Below are 20,905 nucleotides of genomic sequence, written 5' to 3'. Positions count from 1 at the left end.
TTGAGATATCAGTGGAACAGACGGACACATACACATATACAGGCTAACTGCAAAGACTTCCATTGTGTGTTTCGCACACGGGAGTCAACAATGAAAACTAACAACAAATAATAAGTAAAGTCATTAAGAAAATGCTGGGAAAACTCAAATCAGACAGGTGCTGTTGCTGTCCTATTATATGCTGCATACTTAATGAGATGAGCTGTGCAAGAGATATTGACAAGTCATTGGTGCTTATTATGTATTCAAATTTATTTTGCATTGTATCAGTTTTATCATTATTTTTTTATAGCATATATAACAATTTCTTTCTGTGCATTTGGTATTTTGTTCAAAACATTACAAAATGTCGTTTATCTTCGACATGATTGTCATCACAATGTTCACAGACCCGTTCATCAAATAAATAATATAAATTATATAAAATTGTAAAACCCCGTCATCAGCTAACATTCAAATTCAAATATCCAATATGAACTAGATGCTTGCTAATTGGATAATGTTGAACTATCTTCTAATTAAAATATAAAAATGAAACTAACGTTGAGGTCACATAACCATTTAATGATACTGATTGGATAATTTGAATTCTAATTTTGATTTATAAAAATGTATATTTATAAAATGTATATTTATAATGACTACAGCTTTCCCGACACAATTAGACAATAGGGTCACGTTCTTGGTGAATACACTTCCCAGAAGGACACAACTATATCCGATAATAATTTTCAGTGACGTGGTTAGTTTGACCATGGGCAAAATCGTATGACGATGTTGAAAAACTGTGACCCACTTTTCTCTAATTTGGACATTTTGTTCACGTTTACAAAATTTTTGAAGTTTTAAAGCTGTCTGTGAAGTTAAAGAGGGGGAATCTTCACTTGCACATGTGGAAGCCGGCCATTGCGTGTTGTTGTTTACAAACGTCTAACCGTGAGCCTTTGCGTTTTTAGCATACGTTGTTATAGTCATTTGCGCATGTGACGACCCCACTCATTTTGGATGACTCGGATATATTAACCTTAATTTCATGGAAAGAAAATTGTGATTAAAATAATTCACTCGCCCCAGTACGGCAGCTCAGAACCAGCCAGTTAGCGTAATGTTAGCGCCCCCAAGTTCCAGTGATACTATGAGTTAAATTTCATAATACCTGGAATAGCACATACGTGTTAATTCAGACTATTTCGCGCGTTTTACTTACGTCAAATACACTACTCCCTCGTGCTTTAGACAAGATTAACGGCGATAATCAGGGCTCCTGGCCAGGTCCACCACTTTGTGTACGCTGTGACTGTATTAGGAGTTCATAGGTGCATGGTATTACTGAGCTCACCGAGTCACTGTGCTCATATTACGTCACGTATATATAAAATGGGAATTCCGAAGTTCTTCTCGTGGCTCAGGGAGAAATATCCTTCGATAGTCGACAGATATGTGCAGAGAAAAGTAAGTATATATATCAGGTATTCTATCGAAGATTCGCCGACACACATACACAAGAGTGGGGGCTGCGACAATAAATCGAACGAAGAAAAGCATGAGCTTCTCTGTAATTCAGTCGTGTGTAATATAAATCTTTGATAACGATAAATGTAAATATCGAATGCAGGAATGACTGTGTCAGCGTGTGGAATGTAGAGTCAAACAAACTAATAAATAATGGCGGATTGTCTCAGCGATGCTGACTGTAATTGAAAACCTGCGTAAATATCTAATAGCTGAAACGCTGTACCTGTCTGCGGTCCGTCCGGTTACTGACACCGTTACTCTCCGTGACCATTTTCTGTTCACTGCGAGAATCACGCGTTATGCGTGAAATTGAACGTAAAAACAGGACAAACAAAGGTCAAGTGGCGTCAAACATCGACAAACGCAATGTATTTGAGAGACATTTCCATGCTTAATAAGAGGGGGCAAGGGGGGTAGCTGGTACAGATTTACGGGAAATAAAAAGGACTTTTTACAATTTACAAGGAAAAAAAGACGTTTTTACAGTTTACAGTGAAAATATAATTTTGCAGTGAATTGTGTCATCTAGTCGTTTTACAGTTTCGAAAATGTAATTTCCCTGGATTATTCTTTACGACTTTTTTATTTGGATGTAAATTCTTGTACGTACCGAGAAAAATGACACATTTTTACAGTGTACGAAAAAAATATTTGATTGACTACGATGTACGTCTAGCCTGTGATTACAGAATTACGGAATTTATTTTTTCAATTTACATTGTACGAATAAAAAAATATTGCAATTACGTTGAACGAAAATAACCCTTGCCCCCACCCCCCTAATAAGGCCCAAAAATAAATGTGTTGTTGCCCTCAGCGACCAACCGAAAAATATAAAATACGGGTCGCGTTTTTTTTTTTTTTGCGATTCGACGGATAGTTGGTGCACAATATTAAAAATATCGCCGCACCAAATAATTTCTAAATTAAATAAAAACATTATTTTGAATAAAAAACAATACGTTTGTTTGTAGTAAATATAATTTTTAATACATGAAATTCACAAAATTGTATTGAATTTACAAAACGTGACATTTTATATTAAAACTCTCATCCGCTTACATCACAAACAAAACGGCGGCTTTTGCACGTTGTTTTAGCGCTGCCAGTATTCTCACTTCCGGGTTTGTCATCGTGTCTACGTACATGTGTACAGCGGTAGCGAACATGGCGAACACGGTATTCGAAAGCAATATTCCTCTGTCGAAGATCGGCCGGTCGATGTGAGCTACGAAATAAAGAAATTCGAGTTCAAAATCAAATTCGATTTTTGCGGCAGACGTTCGACGCGCGTCTTTCGAGACCTCGCAGTTGAACGAAAAATCCCCTATTATGGTCAGTAGTAGGGTCAATACGAGATGATATTTATGTTAAATAGTACGTGACTACGGGGTGCAGTTTGTACATTTATTGATATTAGCTCATTATAATAATTACACGATTCTTCATTATATATGTACATAATACTGTGGTACGAATTGTTTGTATATAATTAAGTGAATTATTAAACCTATTTGTATATAATAAACGATAGCTCATTATTTATATTCAAGATTAATTTCATTATATTATGTATAAACACATTATCATGTTATTGTAATAAGCAAATTATTTGTAATAAATACATAATTCTTCATTATATATTTGATATATATGTATATCAAATGTCATTACAAATTATAAGGTAACCTTAAATTTATTTTTATATAATTAAAACTGCATTTATATACAATTTTGATTCCCATATATTATATATGAATGAATTGTATTGTCAACACTATGTATAAATAATTTTCATTTGTTCAATTATATGATAAATATTGAAATATTATTTGCAAATCATGAAAAAAGCATACTCAAATTGTATATAAATAATTGTCATTAGACTTACATTATATGGAAATAATTTTCACGCTCCCTTTATTATATGTTTTGGTGGGTGAGATAGGGTTGCGTTGTATAGAGTAAAGTTCCAAGAAACAAAATCAAATCAGAGATCCATGAGGTCCTATTTATTGTAATACGTACATTGAAGTCAGAACAAAATCTACTTCCTCCAAACATCTGGTACAATACAGAACTGTGATTGGTTCAACTCAAAGTGAAAGATTCATAGCAAGCAGTAATTAGTAATAGTTACAGGGTTAAAGGTTATGAAAATAGTCGACGAGACCTATATTTAACTTGCAACATTAAATCAATAAAGAAGTTACAATGTAATACGATGTTATATAACACATGTAGACAGTAGAAACTAAAATCTGTAAATAAATTTGATATGTTGATCCCAATCTTCCCAATGAAATTGCTTGACAATATAACCACACAAGTTTAAAAAACGACGTTATTTGAAAAGAGTGGCTCACAGTTGGTGTTAGCACAGGGGTGTCTATGGTTCAATTTTCAACCTTTTGCAATATTCAATATGGTGGAAAAACATTTCTTTCCTATAGTGTTTCGCGCTATTTTTCAGACAAGTTACAGGCATCTGGTTTCACCGTTTACAAAATTATTCGCCACGATTCAATTTATATATCATGATGCGTTTTGGGTCTGGGCAGGTCAAGGACTTCGTCTGTAAGTATACACGGCATCGTCGGTGTACAGACCGGACCTTATTGGCGCGGTGCAACCCTATTTACAAAATGGTTTAAAATGTAGAGAGTGTATATTTCTATAACTTAAGCCGGCTCGCGAGACTGGAAAAACAAAATACCTTCAGGCGAAAATTATCCGTCTTGCAAATCCTCAATTCCATGCGTAATAATAATAATAATAATCTTTATTGCATAATCGTTTCCTTATTTGGATATTGACTCAGAAAAAGAAAATTACAATAAAGATGAAAAACTGAGAAAGAAACAAAATGGAAGCGCTAAAATTGAAAAGAATAAAAAAAAGAAAAAAAGAAATAGTTTATTTATTTAGGAACAGCAGGTAGTTTTTTGAAATGATTTTTTCTGGCACTGAAATAATTTTTGGCTGTTAATTGCTTGTTAGCATTGTTATCAATTTATTGGTATTTGTGTTGTTGCAATGTATTAAATTTATCTCCTTCAACATTTCAGTTCTCTCATTTTCATACAGCTTGCATTTCGTCTCCAATCTCATTTTGGTCGCAAGCAGTGCACTTTCTACCACTGCAAAGAGTTTGTTTGTATCGTCCTTTCTCTATTTCTAAATTGTGGGCGCTAATTCTCAATTTTGCTTATGCTGCTCTATGTTTTGCATTTGTTACTGTTGTTAGATAATTTTCATACTGGCAATTTTTCTTTAGCAGTTTATATGTGCGCAGCTTATTCTTTTTGTTTTTGTTGTTATTATTATTATTATATATTGTTATTATATATAATGAGGTAAACATTGTGGGTCTTCTGTGCAGATCGCGCTTCACTGTAACCCAGGCTACTTCTCTCCATTACACTAATTTGTACAGAACGTTATAAATAGTAATTCGTTTGTTATGATTGACGATCGAGAAACTTGCAGAAAAGTGAAGTCTTCAGGTACAAAGGTTAACTAGATATAGTTTAAAGGTCAAATTACTCTGATTGGATAACGTTCTTGCCTGTCATTAACATAAAAACTAGTATGAAAACACACTAGTTCCTGCTTTCACCTCAGAGGGCGCGGCAAAAATGTCCAGTCTGGGTGATTTCGCGGTTAAAGGGGATTTCGCGTTAACACCTCCATTTCGCTATTTTTTTTATTTAATTTTAAATAAAAAAAAAAAAAATCGCCCAGACTGTGCCAGTCTACATCCATCTCTATGCCAAGTCTGTATGCTTTATGGACTAGCGTGTTTTCATTCATTGTTTTTATTTTTAGCCAATATTTTATCATTTGTTCCATACTAGTCAGTAAAATAGGGTGTCTACCTAATTCTAAAATACATGCCAAATTACTGGCTTTACAGTTTACCTGTAAAATGTATTTGCAAAATTTGTTATGAATTTGTTCAATAGGTAGCCCACTATCAAAAATATCTTTTATATGTAGTACGCAGTCACTTATCCAAATTTCGCTGCAATAGATCAGGATAAATTTAACCATACTATCAAATAGTTTTAGGTATGTTTTGACTGGAATATTGTTTTCAGAGTTAAGCAGAGCCTCAGTAGTTTCCTGGTTCAGATTTATCACCTTTTTAAAGACCGGGGTGATAATTCCCAGATTCCAGGCACTTGGAAATTGGCCAGATTAGATTAAATAGCCTTTGAATTGCTTTAATAAATGTATTTCTGCCTGATTTTATCATTTCATTTGTTATGCGTTCATATCTTGGAGACTTTTTGTTTTTAAGAGAACCAATTGCTGTTTGTATTTCTAATTGGGAAATGTGTGTTATTCATATTATTTAATTCTTTAATTAAATTTTCCCTCATTATCATTATTATTTTTGCTGAGAAGTTTAAAATGTTCATGCTATTTTGTTTCGGGAACATATTCACAATCATTATTGTCTTGTCTACCTTTAAGTTCACTTATTAGGTTCCAATATTCACCAGGGCATGAATTACTCCTTTTATCTAATTTACTCAGTAGGTTCTTTTTATTTTCTCTGTCCTTTTTTTAACAAGTTTTTTTTTATATTTACGTTTCAAGGAATAACAGGTAGTTCTCAGCTCTTTGTTGAATAGATTAATGGATAGTTGTGTAGACATTTTATGTAAATCTATTTTAAGACTCGGACATATCAGGTCATTTGTGTACGATTTGGGATAATGTTTTATGTATTTTTTTTTTTAATTTTACGTTTTTTTAAGCTTTTGCCAGCTGCCCTGTGGTAGATATTAAAAAAAATATCAGTAGCTTCATCTATTGCGTATGTGCCCACAAATAAAAATAAAAAGGAGGAGCAGTCTTGACATTTGCAACCACCACGCGGCGTTACTTGCGTGGGAGTGTCTGAAAAAACGACTACCATGGCAATGGTGGTCAAATTTGGTTGTGAATATGAAAGAACGAGAATCAATTTATAGATTGTGTTTAATAACGAAGAACACACCAGTAAATGTAAATGACGTCTTTGTTTAAATGCGCACACACAGCCCCCCTTCAGCCCACAAAAATGACAAATCAATCGACAAACCTAGCCCACGTCAATGGGAGAGCCCCCTACCAATTTTCTTGATCCGTCCGTGTAACTTTCAATTATGGCACAATTCCAGAAATATATACAGTACTAGCGATAGGCGTGGTTGGTAAGGTTACGTGGGTGGGTATTTACATTTAGATTCGGTTTTACTACCACTCTTGTATACCGCCATGTAAGTTACCTGCAATGGACATGGTGTTACGTATCAACGTCTACAATGACTAATGTGATATTAGTTATACATATTTAAAAAGCGGTGGTCGCTGCGTTATGTCCAGTTCAGTGTTTGTTTACACGAAGCTTCGCTGCGAGTGGCGCCCTTCGCGAGCCTGTATCACCAAGCAGATACGAGGTTTGGCAGCGAGACTAATAGTGCATGGCTGGAAAGGCCTACCTGCATCACTCAACACTCTTTCCAGACCAACAAATTTAGAATCATCTTTTTGTGCTGAACAAGAAAAAAGGTATTAACATTCATCATTTTGAGATCAAAATTGTGTATAATTAGCGTTTATAAGTGTACACTATAAGTCACCAAGAATGATATATATAACTAATCGGCTCGATAATGTAAAATCTGACTAAATAAAAATGAAAATTATGAACATTGTCTGAACTTTAAAAAAATGGCACTATTATTCCATGTACATGTACATCACATAGAACAAATAGAATAACATGTACAAGTTCTGGATTTTCTGTCCCCTTTTTGCTTACTGCATAATGAAATGAACGCCGTAATTGTCTAGTCCTTTGATATCCGGATACCAATTTTGCAACAAACATCAAAGAAAGGACATATTAAGTGGGATTCAATTATTAAATATAATTATATATTACTAGAACTTATTTTAAGATACTAGTAATTATTTAAACAATAATAAACACACCCCAGCGCCATATTGGACGAGGAGATAGGTCTATTGCAAGATAATGTGTGAAGCGAAGCCAACGTATTAGCGCATCTAGACTCTTCTTCGAATCCAATATGATGTAATAGAGTGATTAATTCCATTAAGATTTCATTAAGATCACCGCCATCATAGTTAAACAAATCTAGTAAAATTTGTTTTTTGCTGCAAAACAAAGTTTGTTAACGTTACATATTTCCCGTAAATCGAAGTTCGGTTAACTGTTTTTAGCCAATTCAGCAATAAAATCAGGCATGGAATGAACAAGGAACTAGCTGCATCAACTGATTGCAGATTCACGCTATTTTAGGACCAGTTTATTGCTACAATATTTTTAAGTTCCATTTATCATTATTTAGTAAATAAATCACGAAACTATTTATTATATACGTAAAATACGTGTCGACCGACGATTGACATCGAAACGTTTTAAGCTTCGAACAAACTACTAGAGCCATGTGCGTCAGATTGGCGTAGAGAGTCATTATGGAATGTGTGTGAATGCTACCGAAACGAACATACAAAGTTCGAAATCAGTGAATGATCTGGTTTTCAAATATATTTGCGACAAGCTTAACAGCATTAAATATTCATTATACATCATGTCATAGATAGACATATATATTGGTTTGACGATCCTATTCAAAATGGCGGAATGGTGGCCATTTTTGTGCTAACAAATCATCAAATATCAAGTGTTTATTACCAAACGCTTCAGCGTGGTATTAAGAGTTTGTTTTCAGGGGTGGGTGATACCAAGGTGGGAAATGGATGCACATATGGGGTTAATTCCTTGAATTGCAATATAGAGGGTTCAGGCTGAAATACAATATATAGTGTTTTCATGTTTCGTCTGATATTTCTGTGGTATTCTGCTGCTGTAAGTAATGCACGATTTGTTCCGAAATTCAGTATATTGTGTGTATTCCAGGGTTATTCGTTTTTTGCTGAAAACACCCCTATTTTTTAGTGGCAGAGTTTGAATAGTCTCACTCCCACTGGGAAATCTGCATTGTTGCTTGAATGTGAGTTAATTAAACACATTTTCCAGACCGGCGAAAGAGTATGCAACAGCCAATTTTAACAGCCTGTCACGTGATTTTAGTCTGAATGTCAACATGAAGAGGCTAGTCCATTTTACGCAGGAGTAATTGGGAGTAGAATATGTGAGGAATAGTATCAACAGAGATGTGTATAGTGAAAAGTAATATCTATCCTTCATTTACATCTCTGAGCATTTCTGTTTTAGTATATTGGTTTGAAAATGTTGAACTTGCATGATTTGCAATGTGTTTTTTTTAATGGGACTCCCCTATTGATCGAATCCCGGGTTTGAGAACGGCACACCACGTGATTCGTTTGAATACAATGCTGATGGCAAACATGCCGTGTTACTGCGGTACTCCACTGACGGGATGACTTACTGCATGCTACAACTTCGCTTGTGATGTTGCTTGTTAGCCATGGATTACATGAATCTTGATTACCAGTCAAATGTTGCTCATTTGACGTTGGTAATCTTTATTTGGAACTGAGTAACTTCCTGGTACTTCGTACTATGATAAAAATCAGTCAACATACATCAAGTTCTCTCAATCGTAGTATTCCATGTGATGTACACCTAATATGCCAAAAATGTTGCTGAACGATTTGAACTGAATAAAAATAGCAGACGAAAATGTGTTTACAAAATAAAAATACTTCGGTTGCCAATGAAAACCGGTAAAAAACAAGCAATATGTTTTCGGCTGTTATCATGGAAGGGACATGAACGTGAAACTAACGTCTGTTTATAACTAAAACCGGGCACCTTATACGAGGTTTGCAAAATAACATGGCAGTCATTAGAAGTCACTTTATTTTATTGTTAGGACGTATTCAGCCGTTAAATGTATAATTTCCAATCGTTTTGCGATAGTATTTTCTAGATTGGAAGCAGCATTTATATTTTATTCAAAGTTCAAAGCTGCGTTGGGATTCCGTTGACAGTGGTAACAATGTCGGCGCCGGTGATCTCTTACCAGTGCGCAACGTAGCCAAAATAAAAGGCATGATCATTTGGGCACTGCTATTACAAGACTTTGGCTGTTGCCATGGTAGCGGTGGGTCAGGATTGTTTTTCCAATTAGTGATGGTATACTGGGGTAGTGATGGTACGACCTGCCTGTCAAGTATGAACCGTGACAAAATCAGCCAAGCCAAAAAAAAATCACAGAAGAGTTAAAAAGCCATTCCTGCTGAACAGTTACTCTAACTTCGGGGTCAACTTTCTCATTAATGAAAAAAGATATCAAAAATTCAAATAGTAACTTTTTGCCCACACTCCAGCCGAATACAATGAGCTATGTCTGAGGTGTTGTATCACAGGGAGTTGGACAAACTTGTGTATTTTAATAAATTATTGAATAATAAAATGTTATATAACTTTTCTTTTACCCCCCTCCCCTTCCTGGTATCTATTTCAAGTATTTTTGTCAGGTTCAAATCGTTCACCAGCATTTTTGGCATGTTAGATGTACATCACATAGAATACTAGGATTGGAAGAACTTAATGTTTGTTGACCACCTGGAATCTGAGTTTTATAAATCTTGAAGGGCTCTCGGAAGATCCACCCGCTGCCAGGACCCGCAGTAAAATCTCCGATTGATATGGAGCCGCAACCATCAACATCGATATACCATGAGGTTTCTGCTGGCGACGTTGCGGCGTTACTCAGTTCCAAATAAAGATTACCAACGCCAAATTAGCAAAATTTAACCGGTAACCAAGCAAGCAACATCACAAACGAGGTTGTAGTGTGCAGCTCACGAGTCAGCGACGACCGATTTCAACGAAAGTCATTCCGTCAGTGGAGTACCGCAGTTGCACAGCATGTTTGCCAATGCACAGATCTGTGGAGGAACTTTTAACTTCAACATCAACCGTGTATCGTAGTCGCCCAGTTTAAGTTCTGGTTCTGTCGTGGTCCCAACTAAAGGGCGACAGTCGTCGTGTCGCGTCCTATTCGATATGGGACTCACAGCGACGTATACAACGCGTGTAAAATGCATCGTTTATTTACATGAAATTCGAACACGCGTTGTGCTACGACCACCGCGCTTAAACATCCACGAGTTATTTATTCGGACAATGACTTAAATTAGACGTCTGATTATTTTATTTTCACACGTACAGCGACACGCGTTCTACACTGACAAGCGTTGCTAGGTCGCAGCACTGTCTTGGAGCATATTAATGGGCAATTGGGCTTGCAGTTATTCGTTGCCTACGTCAGTGACTTCAAAATATATGTTTCAATCCCAGGAATTTCACTCGCTGTTAATTGCATGGGAGTGGCAGTCTTTAATGAATTTCTATTGTCATGTCAATTTCTTGCGATTACTCGAACATTAAGCTGTAACCACATACCGCCTAGGTGCTGTAATTAAATCCTGGTGTAAGCACCATATGAACTATGAACAATGCATGTGAAGCCAGCTGTGGGGTATATTCAATCCTATAGATTTCTCATTGTTTGGTAACTATTTGCTGCAAATGCAACAAAAATCAATATAAAAAATATTACCCACACAGTATTCTACAGGTTACTTGTGGCATTTATGGATGGATTTCGTTCAAACTTGGAACATATATTAGACATTACACGTTTCTGACGCACATCATTTACTTTTCAGATTGGATTCAAAATGACTGTCTGGCGGCCATTTTGTTTTAATGAATGGGCTTCTAGACCCATATCTCCGACTTTTTTTGACTGATTATGTTCAAATTTTAAATATTCATTATACATCATGTCATAGATAGACAGATATATTGGTTTGACGATTCTTTTCAAAGTGGTCAAATGGTGGCTATTTTGTGCTAATCCTCCAATATCAAACATTTCTTGCATTTATGGATGAATTTTGTTCAAATTTATAACATACATTAGACATTACAGGTTCCTGATGCACGTCATTTTATTATTCAGATTGGATTAAAAATGGCTGACTGGCGGCGATTTTGTTTTAATGATTGGGCTTCTGGGGCCATGTCTCTTGAATGCTTTGACTGATTATATTCAAATTTTATATATTCGTTATACATCATGTTATACACCACATTTTGGACTCCCATGTGGGAGTCAATGGAGGTATTTGCGGTTAGATGCTTGGGATAAGCCTTATACATGTTCAGTTTATGTGCTAATATCTAATTTGCATAAATTAACAATTTATAGATACTCCACAATTATCTTGAGTACCAGTCATCCAATTGTAATGAAACTAAATACATAGTTGCTTTTGCATATTAAATTACACTTCCTAATATGCATAACTGTAATGTACAAAGAAGTGTTATTTATTTATTTATTTATTTATTTATTTATTTATTTATTTATTTATTTATTTATTTATTTATTTATTTATTTATTTATTTATTTATTTATTTATTTATTTATTTATTTATATTGCAGCAGAGTGATGGGTTTGATAATTTATATCTGGATATGAATGATATAATACACATTTGCTGCCATTCAGAAAATGGGTAAGTGTTTGTGACTGTAAATATATTTACAATCTACCAAGTGCGTTTCAGTGCTATATTTGCACTTGCTATATATGTCTCTTACAACGAGGATTCAATTTGTTAACACTACAATTGTCTAATTCCTTGTTGCATCAATCCAAATGGTTGATAATCAGTTCAGTTCGACAAATGCATAGTGACATTGTCATACACTGCCTTTGATGACAGATTATTATTGATTCTACTAAGTGTTGTGTCACTAAATGACCAAAACTAATTATTGCAGGTTGCTCATGCTGAAGCCATTTAAGTTTGAACTTTTCTGATCAACTTCGAAATACACGTGGGAAGAATGACAATTAATTTGCATAATTTTTCACCTATGTAAATTTAATGATGTTTTTTTCATGTACAGCTTTGCAAATTGTTAGAGCACTCGAAAATAGTTTACCTTTGGCAGAGCTTTGCGTATAACATTGTACTAAACAGACACAGTAAACTCATTTAAAGATCACGATTCTGTGTAAATATTTTCTAACTTGTGTTTTTAAGGCCTCTGCCCATTAGCGAAGAAGAAAAGTTTGAAGAAATGTCTAAATTTATAGATACATTGATGGAAATAGTTCGGCCAAAGAAAATGTTGTTTATTGCAATGGAAGGAGTCACGCCATTTGCAAAAAATAATAACAGGAGAGAAAAGAAATTCCTATATTACAAGGAGGATAGGTTGGAAACCTTACACTATTTTCTCATTTCTAGAATGCTATATTTTTTAGTATTTACTATTATGAGTCTGTTAAATAGATTAATCATAATCATTAACTCAAAATGCATTGTATTATTGGCAACATTTGTTAGTGGTCAACTAGCCTGCATACCCGTCGTTTGTACACATCCATCTGTTATTTTTTGAAAGCATGTACTATCTTACTTTCATAAACATATCCAATATTACGTCCATTTTAGTAAATTATATTAAGTTCCCAACTAAGATTTCTTTCTATATGTATATCATATGTACTGTACTATTGCACAGGTTCTATACATATAACATATGTAAGTTCTAGTTCAAGGTGTTCCTAAGCAAAGGGAAAATGTTCATCAAATACATGTGACAATTGATGTATGGTTTGTTTGTATCATGCAGGGAAGCAGAAGCTGTAATAGAAGGAAGATCGACAGATGATTTCGGATTTGACTATAACTCTCTTTGTCCAGTAAGCTGTTGTACTTGATTTTTCTAACACGCTAAACGTTTCTATTTAATTCATATTCTGGTTATTGATAAATCTGAAGTAATTATTCTTTTTATGGGGCACATATTTTATGTCTAAGCTTCATGTTCACCTACGTGCGTACATTGCTGACAGAATCCGAACTCAACCTAGATGGGTTGGTATCAAGGTATGTTCAATGTATGACGTCATCTATTTATTATATTCTAATCAATATGCTGAACATACGAGCCACTTGGGATTTTCAAAGAACATTGTTATTTCAATTTTCATTTTCGTTTCTTTTTACAGGTAATCTTGTCAGATGCCACTGTTCCAGGTGAAGGCGAGCATAAGATTATGGAAATAGTTCGAAGACAGAAAGGTATTATCAGTGTCAGGGTTTTTGATGGAAATTAATCGCTCATCCAAGCTCACAAAATGAGTATCGTTAAGTAGTTGATTTCATGTTGTGTAATATCTCAAATTCTTATTTCTTTCTACAACAGCAACACCTACACATGACATTAATACACGCCATTGTATCTATGGCAACGACGGTAAGTAACGCTGACAATGTGCTCTCAAATGTATATCTGATATGACTCTTTATTCATTATTACTATACTGTGCCTCATTTAAGATATGCATGACTTATAATAAGGATAGCCAAATGGTATATATTTCAAATCATAAACAATCAAGTATTTCCGCCATTCCAGAACAGGATCTCGGCCGTATACATATCTTGTTCAAACTAACACACATTGGACATAATGGCATCTTGGTGTTTTTTTTAGATAAGATTCAAAATCAAGCATTTTCACTATTCGGAAACAGGATTAAATCAACCTTTAAACACAAGTTATACATCAGTCATGTTCTGATTCATAATTGTTGACTCGTTTCAATTTTGCACCCTATTGCACGACTATTGAATTGCATGACTTGGTAGTTACTTTGCTATTCCACTCATGCAAGGGATGTAATAATGTTTGAGCAATGTTCGTATTGTCATGTTTAATATACATCATATTCCCATAATAAGATTCTCTTGTTGTTCCTGTTAGCGGATCTCATTATTTTGGGTAAGTACACAATTTTCTCATGTAAATAATGTAATATTTCTCCAGAGAAATAAGAGCTCGTATTATCGATTCATTAGGATTAGACTTCGTCATATTTTTAGAACAATTATAACAATGAATGAGTTAATGTATTATTGTTATATACGTATATATGTGAAATGTATTTTCAACCATAATAGGTCTGGCAACCCATGAACAAAATTTCTCAATCATCAAACAAGAAATACCGTGCTGTGATTGGTGCAAGAAAAAGGGTAAACCTAAATTGAGTTAGAATGATATTTTGAAAATAAATTTTCAATACAAGCTTTATATTTATTCGCGATGCAAATACTAAATATATCCACAGGACAGATTATTGTATGCTTTCGTGTGTCACAAATATGGGACTAACTTGTGTGAGAAGCTTTACGGATATTTATTAACCACGTAGATTTTGGTAAAACAGCCGAAGAAATTTGCTTAAATTGAAGAGATAATTATTACCAGTAAAACAGATTCTATACTCGTTAACTATATTGTAACAGGAATTAGGTTTAGACGATTGCTGCAACCCTATCGTGGCGGTTGCCTGGCCACATCGCGCATATTTTACTTCACTATTTTTTGTGTAGACAGACACTGCGCTGATGATCAGAGCAATAAACTCGCTTCAGACACAATGACGCGGTTTTGCCTCTTTATTTGTGGGAAAAACAACCCCAGTCTGTTCTAGAGAAAATTTTCGGTTATGAGAAGGCGTGGGCATGGGTAGAACAATGTCACATGCGACCATGCTTGTTGCGACATTATTTCGTTTTATAAGATGAGATATAGTAATCGTGTGAATATTGTGTTATTGCAGGGCATACAGTGAGAGATTGTAGAATAGCACCGAGACATGCACGTGAGGTAAGTTAACTTTGTGCAATATCATAATACATACATATATTTAACTAATACAAATACAAATACGCCATGTTATTTATAAGAAAATCACAAACACATTGAATTACTGTATAATCATATCAATAATTATGATGACCTGTTTTAAAAGTTGTCAATTAGTCTAAAAGTCAACAAGTAAGTAAGGGTCACTCATAATACTCTCATGAAAAAATGGTAAACTTGGCTGAAATTTAGTAACAATACTTAAACACACTACAATTCTTGATATTTTGCAGAGCAAAGTGTTTCATCAAATAAATAGGAGTATCAGAAATTTTGTCAGTGGCAAAAATGGTTTAGCTTTAACCATCCTTAATAAACATGACAAAATGAATATAACCCATGCAGTGGCGTTATCAAATCCCTCATTACGTATTGTAATTAAGATGACAATTCGCCTGTAATTCTGATGGACAGAATTATCCTCGAGTTCATTTGAGTTGGTTCATACTGTGAATACATGGTTTAATATGTGGGGGCGTACATGTAGTTTGTAGTGCCCAAGTTTCGACATGAGCATAAACATCCAGTCACAGTGAGAGTGTGTATTCATTAATTGCCATTTCGGGTTACTCCTATAGGACAGTCAGTGTGACGCACCAGGTAGTGCGACTACCTAAAGTGGCGAGACGAATCCCATGTTGTATTTCAATTTGTCTTTCCTGAGATTAATTTATCGGGAGTGTTGATATGTTTCGTCTATACACATGCATTATTACACTAAGAATATATGTATTTAATACACGAAGGTTATTATAATGAAGTAATAGCTGATAACATTTGTTTCCAGGTTGATCAAGAACTTTCTGATGTGCTATATAAACAATGAGAAACATTGATTGTCATAAATCAACGCCCGCAGCATTTGCCTATTCAAGGAATAGGTAACTTCATACTGAAAGGGTATAACTTTTGAAGTTCAAATGTCCGTGAAAACCGCAAAGGCTACTTTTTAAAACGCGAAAGTGTTTTAGCAATGATAAGCCTTGTTCACACACAAATGGATAGAGTTGTTTGAACGAATAACATGCGCAACTTCCTTGATTGAATTTTAGCTTAGTTCAAAAATAAAGTAACTGTTCTCTCTAAAAGAAAGGGCGTGTTGATTTTACCGAATGTTTGCATTTTATTAAAAAGTTGGAGTTATATTTTATTCTAAAAAAATAGTTAAAAGTTTTTTTTTGATTTTGCAGAACATTCAAGTGTCTTACCCATACCAGCCAAGTGCCCTGGGAATTAATGTTCTGGGAATTAATGTCGTTATTATTGCAGTAACTACCGTATATGTATGTTAATATTGCCGGATGCTTATTGTTACACCGCATACTTTTTTGTATTTTGCCCCTCTAATTTGCAACTAATTATAGTGTCTTGAGGAAGATATGTGCATGGATGGCCTGGGACATGGAAAAAACAATATTAACGTGAGTATAATTTGCAACTAATTATAGTGTCTTGAGGAAGATATGTGCATGGATGGCCTGGGACATGGAAAAAACAATATTAACAAAAGTAATCTCAATAGCAGAACAATCTACATCTTAAATATGTTTATTAAGTTAGTCAGCTATATTTGTAAACTGTACCCTGCCTTGACCTTCATGTTTGACATTATTATTGTACTGACATGTTATGTCTATGCTAGAGAAGATGAAATCTGTTTACTATAATCTGATTCATGATCGTGTGAAAACAACAGTTTTATATTGTTCCTTATTATCGCCAATATGACTTTCATGTAATTCAGTGTTAGAGTACGTGTAATTGCTGTCAATATTGTAGACAGTGAATCTTACTGATGTATTTGTCAAAATACTTCACATTGCATGAGTAATGGCAATACATTGACTGTACCACCGAGTCATGCGATACAATTTTGGTATAACTGTTAATACCTAATTAAGCATAATTTTTCATGGTTTCAAATAATCATTTTTATTTCCAGCTTACTCTTGTTCTTGTATTCTACAGAGAGCTATTGATGACTGGGTGTTTTTATGTTCCCTCCTTGGCAATGACTTTTTGCCAAAATTGCCTTCTCTGAATGTCCGGTATGCTATTTCCATTATACATATATAGTATTTATCCATTATGACGTATGTCATTAATATGCCTATATATATACAATACAATACCAATGTATTCTCATATTATTAAATTAATGACTTTATTTCAGAGAGAATGCACTTCATAGGCTGGTGCGTATATACAAGACAGCTGTTACCCACACCATGGTAAGAATACCTGTTTTCAACAATACATCACCTGCTTAGTTCCATGTATTAAGTGCTCATTAATTACATCTAGCATGGCATAAACATGTACATGCATATTTCACTGTATTAAGTGCCCATTAATCATATCTAGCATGGCATAAACATGTACATGCATAGTTCACTGTATTAAATGCTCATTAATTCTATCTAGCATGGCATAAACATGTACATGCATAGTTCACTGTATTAAGTGCCCATTAATTCTATCTAGCATGGCACAAACATGTACATGCATAGTTCACTGTATTAAATGCTCATCAATTCTATCTAGCATGGCATAAACATGTACATGCATAGTTCACTGTATTAAATGCTCATTAATTCTATCTAGCATGGCATAAACATGTACATGCATAGTTCACTGTATTAAATGCTCATTAATTCTATCTAGCATGGCATAAACATGTACATGCATAGTTCACTGTATTAAGCGCTCATTAATTCTATCTAGCATGGCATAAACATGTACATGCATAGTTCACTGTATTTAGTGCTCATTAATTCCTTCTAGCATAGCATAAACATGTACACGCATAGTTCACTGTATTAAATGCTCATCAATTCTATCTAGCACAGCATAAACATGTACATGCATAGTTCACTGTATTAAATGCTCATTAATTCTATCTAGCATGGCATAAACATGTACATGCATAGTTCACTGTATTAAATGCTCATTAATTCTATCTAGCATGGCACAAACATGTACATGCATAGTTCACTGTATTAAGTGCTCATTAATTCTATCTAGCATGGCATAAACATGTACATGCATAGTTCACTGTATTAAATGCTCATTAATTCTATCTAGCATGGCATAAACATCTACATGCATAGTTCACTGTATTAAATGCTCATTAATTCTATCTAGCATGGCATAAACATCTACATGCATAGTTCACTGTATTAAGTGCTCATTAAATCTATCTAGCATAGCATAAACATGTACATGCATAGTTCCGTGTATTAAGTGCCCATTAATTCTATCTAGCATGGCATAAACATGTACATGCATAGTTCACTGTATTAAGTGATCATTAATTCCATCTAGCATGGCATAAACATGTACATGTATAGTTCCGTGTATTAAGTGATCATTAATTCTATATAGCATGTCATAAACATGTACATGCATAGTTCACTGTATTAAGTGCCCATTAATTCTATCTAGCATGGCATAAACATGTACATGCATAGTTCACTGTATTAAGTGCCCATTAATTCTATCTAGAATGGCATAAACATGTACATGCATAGTTCACTGTATTAAGTGCCCATTAATTCCATCTAGCATGGCATAAACATGTACATGCATAGTTCACTGTATTAAGTGCCCATTAATTCTATCTAGAATGGCATAAACATGTACATGCATAGTTCACTGTATTAAGTGCCCATTAATTCCATCTAGCATGGCATAAACATGTACATGACATATCTCATATATATTAAAAATAATAATTATATTTTATAGCGTCAACCTCTCGGCTATATCTAAAACAAATAATACAATACACGTTATGTGACTCACCTCATGACATGCAGAATTAAGTCTATAGATCTAGGTCTTATTGAATATATATATTATGCTAACTAATTACGTATTTTACCATAACTTTTAAGGTGACTCAAATGCAGGGAGTGAACATAGATACGGAGGTAAACCAGGTAATATTAATATGCATAACATATGGGACCAGTTGAATTTCGCTTTGTTGAGATTCAGTTTATACAACTCAAGATTGAGTAGGATTTTTCGGAGTTAGGGTTCAACCCAGGGAACTCGATTGAAATGGTTTGTCAGACAATTTAGAATTTTGTATTTTATTATTTTCATTGAAAAGTCTGTTTTGTTTTCTTTATTGATTATGTGAATATATTACATTATGAGACTGGTTATACATTAGAGCTAAAACGTGTCGGCATACATCATAAAATAAACACCAATTATTGCTAAATACATTAGTAAATGCAAATATAGTTACATATTATAATAAACTTTGTATCTATTCATACATATGTATTTTTTTCCATAGCGCTACCTTACAGACAATGGAATTGTGAATTTACACATGTTACAGATGATACTCACAGGTGAGAAGCATACATACCCTTAAATTAATTTGATCCATGTTATTATAGCATGGTCCAATAAGCTGTACATATAACAGTTTCTAACGTAATTTGGTTTGCATTCAGAGCTAGGCAAGGAGGAGGATGTCATATTCAGAGAGAGGCGTCAGAGGAATGAATGGGTGAGTAGTAGAAACAACCGATATGAGCAGAAATAACGAACATGAAAACTCCATCAACAATCACACATTAAAAACTGACACTCAATATGTATAATATATGTTCAAATCAGCATGTGGAAAATGCAACCAATAGCAGGAAATTTTCTTCGGGGAAAGTCATTAGATAATGTATAATATTCACCCTATTCAATATTTGACGCAAATTTGTATTCGAGCTGTGTAATGCTGTGTTGTTATTATTATCGAAAATATACATTAAGTTTATTTTTTATATTCCATGTACAAAGTCAGAAGACAATGTAAGGTAAGATTGAAATAGTGATTTAGAAGTACATTCATCGATAGCATCCATTATTTATATCATACAGCAAACAAAACAGACACTTTTAAATTTAAAACTACAAGTTATCATAAACATTAGCATAAAGAAGAGGTGGAAAGTGCATTTATTATATGACATTAGTAATAGTCTTCACAAACGTGTTTTATATGGTTTAATTGTCAGGCTAGGTATAGATGGATGGAAAGATCGATACTATGAATACAAGTTTGATGTGTCACCACCAGACGAACCTGAATTTATAAACAATTTGGTGAGTATTTATGTTCGACAGTAATAATTATTCAAATTTTGATTGTTATCTTATTTTTCATCATTAAATGAATTCAGTGGCTGTATAGTTACTTGTAATTAATATGATTGCAGGGTTACACGAATGTGTTAATACCAATTTGGTGAATTTAAAGATATAGGTATTCATTTCAAATCTACTAGGCGGTATCTCACATAATTAGATTCAGTGCTCTATCCAGTATCAATCATCTTATAATGTTGCTATGCTTCATATTACAGGCCAACTCTTATGTAAAGGGTCTATGTTGGATATCAATGTATTATTATCATGGCTGTCCATCCTGGCAGTGGTTTTATCCATACCATTATGCTCCATTTGCTATGGACTTCATAAATATTACCCATCTACAAAATGACTTTGAAGTCGGCGAGCCAGTAAGACTTTTTCTTGTTTTCTCATTGGATTGGTTGAGAAGTTAATTCCATGCAGCATACAACAGTCAAGTACCTATCAGTTCTGAAAACCTAGGGTCT

General features: G+C 34.1%; 1 protein-coding gene across 1 annotated transcript; it reads left to right on the top strand.

The window, feature by feature from the left end:
• The first annotated feature begins 1,196 nt into the window (after positions 1-1,196).
• Positions 1,197-20,851, top strand: LOC102808429 (5'-3' exoribonuclease 2-like). The gene is made up of 16 exons (XM_085504846.1): positions 1,197-1,452; positions 11,982-12,055; positions 12,590-12,763; positions 13,185-13,254; positions 13,373-13,441; positions 13,564-13,636; positions 13,761-13,811; positions 15,184-15,230; positions 16,460-16,552; positions 17,238-17,317; positions 17,443-17,500; positions 19,579-19,636; positions 19,742-19,797; positions 20,085-20,101; positions 20,303-20,390; positions 20,651-20,851. Exons 1-16 carry the CDS (start codon positions 1,321-1,323, stop codon positions 20,849-20,851), a joined length of 1,341 nt encoding a protein of 446 aa, XP_085360972.1. The 5' UTR covers positions 1,197-1,320.
• Positions 20,852-20,905: the final 54 nt, after the last annotated feature.

The sequence above is a fragment of the Saccoglossus kowalevskii genome, chromosome 10, assembly GCF_978046115.1.
Source record: "Saccoglossus kowalevskii chromosome 10, keSacKowa6.1, whole genome shotgun sequence".
In the NCBI taxonomy this organism is placed as follows: Eukaryota; Metazoa; Hemichordata; class Enteropneusta; family Harrimaniidae; genus Saccoglossus; species Saccoglossus kowalevskii.
This window is presented reverse-complemented; position numbering and strand designations above follow the sequence as displayed.